This window comes from Zootoca vivipara, chromosome 5 (assembly GCF_963506605.1).
Source record: "Zootoca vivipara chromosome 5, rZooViv1.1, whole genome shotgun sequence".
Classification (NCBI taxonomy): Eukaryota; Metazoa; Chordata; class Lepidosauria; order Squamata; family Lacertidae; genus Zootoca; species Zootoca vivipara.
Genome location: NC_083280.1, coordinates 88,805,484 through 88,815,510, shown reverse-complemented (window position 1 = coordinate 88,815,510; position 10,027 = coordinate 88,805,484). Strand labels below are relative to the sequence as shown.

The 10,027-nt window shown below is 40.9% G+C and overlaps 1 protein-coding gene across 7 annotated transcripts in view; it reads left to right on the top strand.

Moving 5' to 3' along the window:
- MAPK8 (mitogen-activated protein kinase 8) overlaps positions 1-10,027 on the top strand; it is a 28,116-nt gene that overhangs the window by 8,242 nt on the left and 9,847 nt on the right. For 6 of the 7 annotated variants that reach the window (XM_060275120.1, XM_060275118.1, XM_035137763.2 and 3 more), the window contains 7 exons: positions 343-504; positions 1,241-1,370; positions 2,128-2,186; positions 2,302-2,440; positions 3,062-3,227; positions 7,176-7,247; positions 9,810-9,992. In XM_060275120.1, the coding sequence (XP_060131103.1) occupies positions 347-504; positions 1,241-1,370; positions 2,128-2,186; positions 2,302-2,440; positions 3,062-3,227; positions 7,176-7,247; positions 9,810-9,992 (907 nt within the window). In that variant the 5' untranslated portion in view covers positions 343-346. Of the gene's footprint in view, positions 1-342; positions 505-1,240; positions 1,371-2,127; positions 2,187-2,301; positions 2,441-3,061; positions 3,228-6,742; positions 6,815-7,175; positions 7,248-9,809; positions 9,993-10,027 lie in introns of all 7 variants that reach the window. The other variant, XM_060275119.1, reaches the window with a different exon arrangement.

Sequence of the window (10,027 nt, the reverse complement as noted above, 5' to 3'; positions counted from 1 at the left end):
AGGCGAGAGAGTCTTGTGAGTAAGTGTGCCTGGCAAGAGGGGCAGGGAAACTTGCTGGGACATCTTTGCCATTTCCATCCGGTTCTGAAATTCTTATTCTGCTCCAGAACTCCTTTTTCTTGACTCTTGAGCCTGTGTCTGCTTTCCACCCTATGTCATTAAATTGGACCTCTTTCTCTCTTAAAAGCAAGAGCATCTGTCTTTGTTGAGCAGGAGTCAAGACAGTTGGGATGGCTGTGGCAAAAAATGCAGAAAAGTTTTCAAACTTTGACACACAAACACACACATTTATATTTATATATTTATATGCCTAGGCATGTAACATTTTCCTTGTGTTTGCAGGTTCATGTCTTTTAGATTAAAGTGTTCGACTAACGGCGTCATGAGTAGAAGCAAACGTGAAAACAACTTCTATAGTGTAGAGATTGGAGATTCTACTTTCACTGTACTCAAACGATACCAGAATTTAAAACCTATCGGTTCGGGTGCTCAAGGCATAGTATGGTAAGGCTTTTCCTTTTTAAAAATAGCTCAGTGATGAAATCTCATTTTGTTTAAAATGCGAACATGAGCAAAACTGATTGATGTGCTACTTAAATGCTAGATAGTACTGGTTGCTAGAGAACCATTGCTTTTGTATATATAGTGCCCCAGTCCTTTTATTGTAGTGCAAGGTGGAAAGAGAGAATAGAACCAGATACAATGACATCAGGTCGTGCACAGGTCATGTGTCACTAGGAAGCAGGTGTGACAGGTACATAATTGGGAGAATAGCAGTTGTATGCACACTCCTGTCCAGGAGAACAGCAGCAAAACTCTGCCTCAAACCATTGAAATATAGCACCTCATAAAATGTGAGAATCAGTCTCCTGATTGAAAATAACCACAGAGGGCTGTCTTTTTCAGGGAATGGATTGATTAGCCTTTTCCCTTCCTGCCCTTTTGCCTCATCTAAATCACCCTCTCTGTCTTACTGTTCTGCAGCACGATGGTGGAAAATACAGGGACTTTGTATCTTGTCCTTTTCACTCCAGCAATTATTTTTCTCCACAAACATTTCACAGTATCATAATGTGCTAGCTGTCTTGATTCTTATTCAAATCAGAATATCTATAATACTGCAAACCTCTTTCAGATCCTTGACTGATTGTGTTTCATGGATAGGTCTTGACTCCAGTCTCCCAGGCTTCTTGTCAATTTTAATATAAATATGGTTATGACAGTTCACTTTTATTTACAGTGCAGCCTACGATGCTATCCTTGAAAGAAATGTAGCAATCAAGAAGCTAAGTCGGCCATTTCAGAACCAAACCCATGCCAAACGAGCTTACAGAGAGCTTGTCCTCATGAAGTGTGTAAACCACAAAAACGTAAGTACATTTGTTCATCGTTTAAACATCAACAGTAAGGGTCAGACTAAATGTGGGATCATTCCTACTCATGAATTTGCCACATTCATGTGTAAAGATGGACAAGCTGATCCTGTTTCTTTCACCTTTTGTTGTAAAAAGTAGCATCCCATTCTCCTCTTTAATGCTTAAATAGGACAGACATCAAGTCTAATTTTGAATAGCAAGAAAATAGCAAGTAGGATACAGGATGGTTTAATTTGCTAGAAACGGATTATATTTTATTATGTTGATTTATACTATACTATCTTGATGATACTATACTGTATTGATGGGTTTGGGACATCAGCAATTTGGTATCTGTAAAATATTTATGTACTTCTTTTCAGCTAAACCTCACAAAGCGTTTTACATAAAAAGATGAAAACAAGCACAAATTAAAACTATATAACAAAACAACAAAGATAACCTACAAGGAAAAATAATACTGCCCCCCATTCTCCATTTATTTATTTATTTATTTCCACCCATCCTACCCTACCCATGCAAAGCGACAATTGCATAAGTAAATTAAGTGTAAGATGAGGATTACCTGTATACAGTACAGCTATTTGGGCTTGTCTTTGAGGTTATAGGTGAAAATGTGAGAGAGCTTCAGTGAATTTGGTCAAACGCTATGATTTCTTGCATGTTTCCTTTTGCGTTTATTACTTAACTCACTTAGAGACAAACACAGACTGTTTGCAGGCCTTCATTGTGACTTGTTTCTTTCCCATAGATAATTGGCCTATTGAATGTCTTTACGCCACAGAAATCACTGGAAGAATTTCAAGATGTGTAAGTATCTTTTTTTTGTAAAACTTGTTCAGCGAGTACATTATGAGTGCACAATTGATTTTATGACCTAAGTTGCTGCTCTCATCTGATTTTACGTTTTGATGTTCTTCAAAAGTTACATAGTGATGGAGCTCATGGATGCAAATCTCTGCCAAGTGATTCAAATGGAGCTCGACCATGAACGAATGTCCTATCTCCTCTATCAAATGTTGTGCGGCATTAAGCATCTTCACTCAGCTGGAATTATACATAGGGTTAGTGAGATTATTGCCGTTGTTTTAACATTCCTGTTTGGGGAGTATTTTTCTTTGCTGTTAAGCCAGGCATCCCCAAACTTCGGCCCTCCAGATGTTTTGGACTACAATTCCCATCTTCCCCGACCACTGGTCCTGTTAGCTAGGGATCCTGGGAGTTGTAGGGCAAAACATCTGGAGGGCCGCAGTTTGGGGATGCCTGTGTTAAGCCAAAGAAGATTGCTGTTCGCTTGAAAGAAAACTGCCATGGTGGCGATGTTTTAGAGCAACTGCAGTTTCAAAACAGCCTTCAAACGCAGACCTATGTACAACACATTACAGTAGTCAACCCTATATCTTACTACAAGATAAACAGATGAAGGGCACTCCCTAGCAGAGGCCACCTGTCTGGTTATACCTCCAGATTACAAACGTAATCCTTTAGGGCAGGGGTGGGGAAATGGTAGCCTGCTAGATGTTGTTGGATTCCAACTCCCATTGTCCCCAGGCGGCATGAGACTTCTGGCTGAAAAAAACCCCTCCCTGCACTTGTATCATAATTTCCAGGTTGTTTTTTATCTTCTACTGGGGACTTTCATGCTTGGCTTAAAATAATCTCTCTGTCTCTCTCTCTCTTGAAAGGATTTGAAACCTAGCAATATAGTAGTAAAATCTGACTGCACGCTGAAGATTCTTGACTTTGGATTAGCTAGAACAGCAGGAACCAGCTTTATGATGACACCTTATGTTGTGACTCGTTACTACAGAGCACCAGAAGTCATCCTAGGGATGGGATACAAAGAAAATGGTCAGCAACTTTCATTTTGTCCCTTAACATAATATGCTATATATCTTCTGTCCCTACACCCTGCACGTTACATTTTACATTTTTCTCAGCTGCTGAAACTTATTTTTTAAAATAACACCATGACCTAAGTATGCTAAATGTTTAATCGCACTATGTTGTGTTGAAAGCATGTTAGGAAATACTATGTTTTATTCTATCTGCGCAAATAACACCTTTTCACTCTATGCTAAGTCCACCTTGATCTCCTGTTTGACATGGAGGTTAAAATTTTAAGCTCAGTTATCTAGAACTGATAATGGAAATGGATGTAAAACTTCATTCAAGCCACCACTCAGTTGTCAGCTTTTATCCTGTAAAAGCTGCAGTGTGGTGGCTGCTCTTTGTAGCCCGAGATGGTGGCCAATCTCCCACCTTCTCTGGGGATTGGAGAGGCAGGTGGATATCTGTTGCAGATTTGGATTTACCAGAAACTTTCCCCACAATCTCCAGATAGTGAAGGTGAATGAATAGGTAGGCTTTCCCAGAGAGATAAAGACAGATGAATGATCAGAAGCAGCAATTGCTCCTTGCAACTATTACTTGCACAATCCTTCCTGCTGTGCGGCTATGAGAGAGGAGTAACTGTGGAGATGACAGCTGCTCCTTTCCTGCTATCCCTGTGGGCAGCATGGAAGGGAGAATTAGTAAAGCAATGGCTTTAAGATGCACCTGCCTCTGCTTCCAAGATCTCACTTGTTATCTTCCTCTGGGAAGCCATACTGCTCAATCACACTCCTTTTTACAGTCTCCTACTAGGAAGAGAGGAAACCATGTTTGCTGCTTTATATAGAGGTATCTACCATTTCTTCTTGCTTGTCCTCAGCCTCTCTCCGGGCAAGTTTTAGGGAGAGGATTAGGACAATAGAACATAGAAAGCTGCCTTATACTGAGCCAGGCCACCTTTCTCACATCTGATGTCCTACGTGATCCTAGGTGTAGGACAGGAGCTGTAAAGTGCGCTCCTGATTGTGCACTGGCAAGAGAAAGCAGGCTTCAACTCTCCCACTCATCAGCAGATGGATGTTAGAGCCAAAGCCTGCTTCATCACCTGCACTAACAAGTTCCCCAGAGCCACAATTCTCAGAGTGGCTTAACAACCAGCCCCATTTATTTATTTATTTATTTATTTAGTGCCAATTAGATTTATATACCGTCATTTGTCACAAGATATCAGGGCGGTTCACAAGATAAAAATACAAGGTAAAAAGCACAAATGCATACCGTATTGGCCTGAATATAAGCCACACCCAAATATAAGCCGCAGCTTTAAAATTGAAGGGGGGAAAATGAAAAAAAAACCGGATATATATCCCCCTTCCTCGCTCTCTCCCTTCCCGGCCTTGGGGGAGAGGACGGGGGACTATGCGCGGGGCGGGCGTTGCTTTGCTGCGCTCCTGGCACTGTTTGCCCCATGCTCCTGGCTGTATACCGTAAGGTCACAAATATAAGCCACACTTTTAACTTTTCACGGTCAGAATTTGGGGGGAAAGGGTGGCTTATATTCGGGTCAATAGGGTAGTTAACACGAAAACAACAATAGTTAAGATGAAAACAAAAAGAAAGTAGCTTTGTGAAGAGAATAGGGGTGTCCTAACAACTCTCAGCACCTATAACTAACTGCAGCTCCAAGAATTAGGGGAAGCCATGACTCTTTAAAGTGGTGTCAGAGTGATTGAAATGTATTGCGTGAATGTGGTTTCTATCAAGGACCTCAGAACTTTACCACTTTAAGAGGTTCTAATGAACAGGATCAGGAAATTCCCTGCTGGAAAAGGAAAAGCTAACTTGCCTTGAAGTTGACCATGTTGTCTATAGCAATGTGATATTTGTTTATTTATTAAATCTCTATACCACACTTCATCTGAAATCATGGGGCAGTTTACAAAATAAAAAAACATACATACCATAATAGGAAACAAAAACAGTACCCCGCTCTCTCTCACATGGTTTAAAAGGCCATAGATTGCTTAATTGGCCAACGGCCTGGGAGAAGAGGAATGTTTATGCCTGGCACCTAAAGATAGGCAACAAAGGCACCCACCTCCCTGGGGAAAGCATCCCACAAACAGGGAGCCACCACAGAGGAGGCACAGGAAGAAGAACCACATATGGAGAGAGGTGGTCCTTAAGATATTGCAGTCTTGAGCTGTTTTAAGGCTTTATAGGTCAAAACCAACACTTTGGAATGGGCCTGGAAACTAATTGGCAGCCTGTGCAGTCAGGCGTTACATGCTCTCAAACCATCTTGCCCCAGTGTTAGCATACCAGTCCACCATAGGAAGCTGTTTCAGGGAGCTCTGGTATAAATTAATATATTGTGGTATAAATTAATGTATTAATATATTGTGATAAGAAAGGACACTCTGCTTGGAATTCAAAGGGGACACTTTTTGCATAGCAGCCTGAGCTCCAGTGGTGCAGCCTTGTTTGTGGCACATTCTTCCCAGAGAAGGCTCTCCATATGGATGCCCCTCAACTTACCTTGGATGATGGTGCTCCCGGAGAAGAGACTCCAGAGATGAACTAAGCACACAGGCAGGTTGTGATGGGAACAGGTATCTGTTCAGGTACCTGTGTGGAAAAGCACAACTGCAAGTGTTTAGTTAGAAACTTGTGCCCCAGGCTCTAGCACTTTGAATTGTGCTCAGAAATGGCCTGGAAGTTCTCTTGATACCCACCAGGCAGTCCTAGTCAACAGCCTGGTGGCTATATTATGAGCTAATGGTAGTTTCCAAGCAGTCTTCAGAGGCAGGCACATGGATGTATAGGTACATTAGAACACTCAACACTAGACATTTATCAGAGCATGGATAATTGTGACCAGGCTGTCTCCATCCTGGAGAGATCCCAGCTGGTATGCCATCCTAAACTGATAAAAGGCACTCCTTTGGCACAGAGGCTATCTGGGCCTTTGGTGACAAGGAGCCATCCCACCTATCCCTTGATATTTTTAGAGTGAGTGCAACCCATCTAGAACCGGTTGAACACAGTCTGAATAGATGAGCCACCTTCCCCACTGATGTTCTGCCTTTTTGAGATTAATTCTCATTACTAATTATGAACCTGTGTGTATTTTCCTCCATCATTTCAGCCGTTTGTTAAGGAATTCAGTTATTCTTAATCTTTTCTTAATGAACAAGAATTTTTTTTAACAAAAAGCTTTCAAGTATTGGGGGTTTACTCTACCAGGGACTTCTGCTAAGCAAGTTGCATTGAAATGTAATGGGAGCTATGTAAGAATGCTATTATTCTCCTGTGGCCATTATTGCTTCCATTGGGTCCCACTCAGAATATGTTTTGGACATATGGAGCTGTGTGTGTGTGTGTTCTAAAAATACGTTTACAGCTTGATCCCATGATTGCTTCTTCCTTTTTGGTGCTTTCTCTGCAGATAGTAAAATGCAGTCATGCCCTCCTGCTTCTTTAATTTTCAGTGACTATTTGCTTTGCTTCTTCTTTTTGTGCTACAAACATAGTGGATTTATGGTCTGTTGGGTGCATTATGGGAGAAATGGTTTGCCACAAAATCCTCTTTCCAGGAAGGGACTGTATCCTTGTACTGCTGCAGCATGTGAATTTTTTTTGGTAACTAATACCTTGTGACTCTCTTCCCCCTTTGCTGCCCCCCCCCCAATATTCCTTGGAAAGTGCTTATAACTCCCTCCACCTACCCTTAAAAGGCTCATAATCATTTCCTCCGGATAAGTATAAAAATTATTAGAATAAATTTGGTTCTATTGAGGCTGCACTTAGCAGTAGGAAATAGTCTCTGCTGGTATGATAGCAAGCACATCTTCACTTTTTTCATTCATTTTCATCCTGCACTGCTCTTTATTATCATTTTTTTTCCTTTTAAAGTCCCTTTTGCTTTTCTTTTAATCAGTTAATGTCATTGCATTTTGTTTTCAGTTGACATTTGGTCAGTGGGGTGCATCATGGGAGAAATGATCAAAGGTGGTGTATTATTTCCTGGTACAGACCGTATCCTTACTTTGGGCCTAGAACTGAATTATTAAAAGTCAAATGTATTCTAGCATTTTCCTTTTCAACATCAAATAATGCTGTCTCCAGCTGCCGAGGCTTTAAAATTCTATTGTTTCAAATATGTATACAGTTTGCGGTTTGCCCCCAATTAAGAGCATAGGCTTACTCGCTTTTTAAACAAAGTGGTTTTTATATGCTCCAGAATAGTAAAAAGTTTTGTGTTAAGAGTTCAGCCAGCCATCGGAACACCTTGTATAAAAGTGTTTTAGTGGACAGCATGTGCAAAATTAATGAGATCCTCCTGCTTTTTTCCTCTGTAACTTCATTTTTTTTGCATGTTCTCCTTTCTATTGAGTACCCAAGTATATTGTCTTAATTGATTATGTTTAGCTTTATGTCCTAACAGAGTTAGTTATTTAACATTCTGTTGATCTTCATTTGTGTGTGGACACCTTCATTAGTGGTACTGCTATTTTGTAGTGTTAACAGGTTGGGGCAATAGGAGCACCTGCTCTGGATACCACTTGGAGAGTAGCATGAGATGGACATCACTTACACAATGACTGACCCTTGCATAAGTGTTTGCTTCCCTGGTTTCTCTCTCTCTCTGGTCCTCTAACATTCTTGTTAGCAGTCATTTCTCACTCTTATAACGTATTTTTCTACAAGTGATTCCCTGACTGATGCAGAACGGTTCTTGGCTTAGATTGAGGTATGGGGAGAAGGCTGATTGGTTTACTGGGTTCAATGGGACAAAAGCACCACACCCTGTACTGTCAATCTTACTGATATTCCCTGCAGGGCAAGGGGTGTTTTGGAAGACACTTTCTCAAGTGATGATCACAAGTTTCCCCAAATTGCCAGACATTCAAAAAGGAGAGATACAGAAGTCATGGGAGACTCCAACTACCCTGATATCTGTTGGAACTCAAACTCTGCCAGGAATGTACGGTCCAACAAACTCCTCAGTTGCCTCGCTGACAATTTCATTTCCCAGAAGGTTGAAGACACAACAGGGGGATCATCTATCTTGGTCCTGGTCCTCACCAACAGAGAGGAGGTGAACTGATCGACGAAGATCTGGAGGTACTGGGAACCTTGGGAGGAAGTGATCACGTCCTCTTGGGTTTCATTATATAGAGGCAACGTAAAGCTGAGGGTGGTCAAACATGCACTCTAGACTTTAAGAAGGCTGATTTTGAAAAGCTTAAGGAACTACTGGGTGGGATTCCATGGTCAGAAATAGTCAAAGAGAAGGGAGTCCAAGATGGATGGGAGTTTTTTAAAGGTGAAATATTGAAGGCACAAATGCAGACGATTCCAACGAGAAAGAATAGTGAGAGGCACCTAAAGAAACCGGTGTGGCTGTGCAAGGAGCTTACAGACGAGCTGAGATTTAAGAAGGACATGTATAAGAAATTGAAGTAAAGGGAAATCACGAAGGAGGAGTATACCTGAATAACCTACAGCTGCGGGGAGATGGCCAGGTGCAAGAAAAGTTACATATATATAAATATATGGATGGTTTCTTTGGCTATGCTCAAAACAAGAGGAGGATATATTATAGCCGTCTTCAAATATCTAAAGGGCTATCACATGGAAGATGAAGCAAGCTTGCTTTCTCCGGCTCCAGAGAGCAGGACCCAAACCAATGGATTATAGTTACAAGAAAGGAGATTCCAATTAAACAGGAAGAACTTTCTGGCAGTAAGAGCTGTTTGATAATGGAACAGTCTCGCTTAGGAAGTGGTGGACTCTTCTTCATTGGAGGTTTCTAAATAAAAGTTGGATGGCCACCTGTCATGGATGCTTTAAATGAGATTCCTGCATAGAAGGGGGTTGGACTAGATGACCCTCAGGATCCCTTTCAACTCTACAATTCTATGATTCTGTGAAATACTGATTTCCTAAGAGTACTTCTTGGCTCAGGACCAGAAGATCAGCAGACATACATATACAGAGAGTGAAGTTAATAAGCTATGTTGACATAGGTGTTCCCTATATGTTAAATTGTTTGCTTCTGGGTTTGTATGGTGTGGTAGACGATTTTGAAATTTAATATTGAATCTTAGGTTGTGATGTCGTTTTCTGTTGATTGGGCCACTGATAGATTAGTTCAACTGGATCAGTTATATATGAGCTTTCATATGGTTTCAGTTAAACCTGTTGCCAAATTGTTTAGAAAGAAGTAATATTCAGGTATTTTCCCATGTAGTTTTCCTGCTAAGTTTTCTAAACTCTCCAGAACAGTCTTGAACGTGGCAGTCCTAACAATGGAGGGGAAAACTCAGACTTTCAGTTGATTCAAATTCTTTCTGTTTTCTGTACTGTTCTGAAAGCCTCTAAGTGGCATTTTGAAATGCATGAGATCCTGTGTGCCAGGTGAGACTATCCCTTGTTGAGATCATAGCGAAGAGGGCAGTTATTTGATTTAGTCATCATTGGTTCTCTAACAAGTTATTGTTGGCCATAGCTCTCCCATTTATTGTTGGTGTAGTTTTAACATGGCCTTTGTCCTGAACGCTACATAAACAATTTTCCTTAGCTGCTTCACCTCAGATATTGATCAATGGAATAAAGTTATTGAACAACTAGGAACTCCGTGCTCAGAATTTATGAAGAAGCTGCAGCCAACAGTGAGGACATACGTGGAGAATAGGCCTAAATATGCTGGTTATAGTTTTGAAAAGCTCTTCCCAGATGTCCTGTTTCCAGTTGACTCTGAACATAACAAACTGAAAGGTAAGAGTTTTGTGCAGTGCTGCACTTTGATTTCC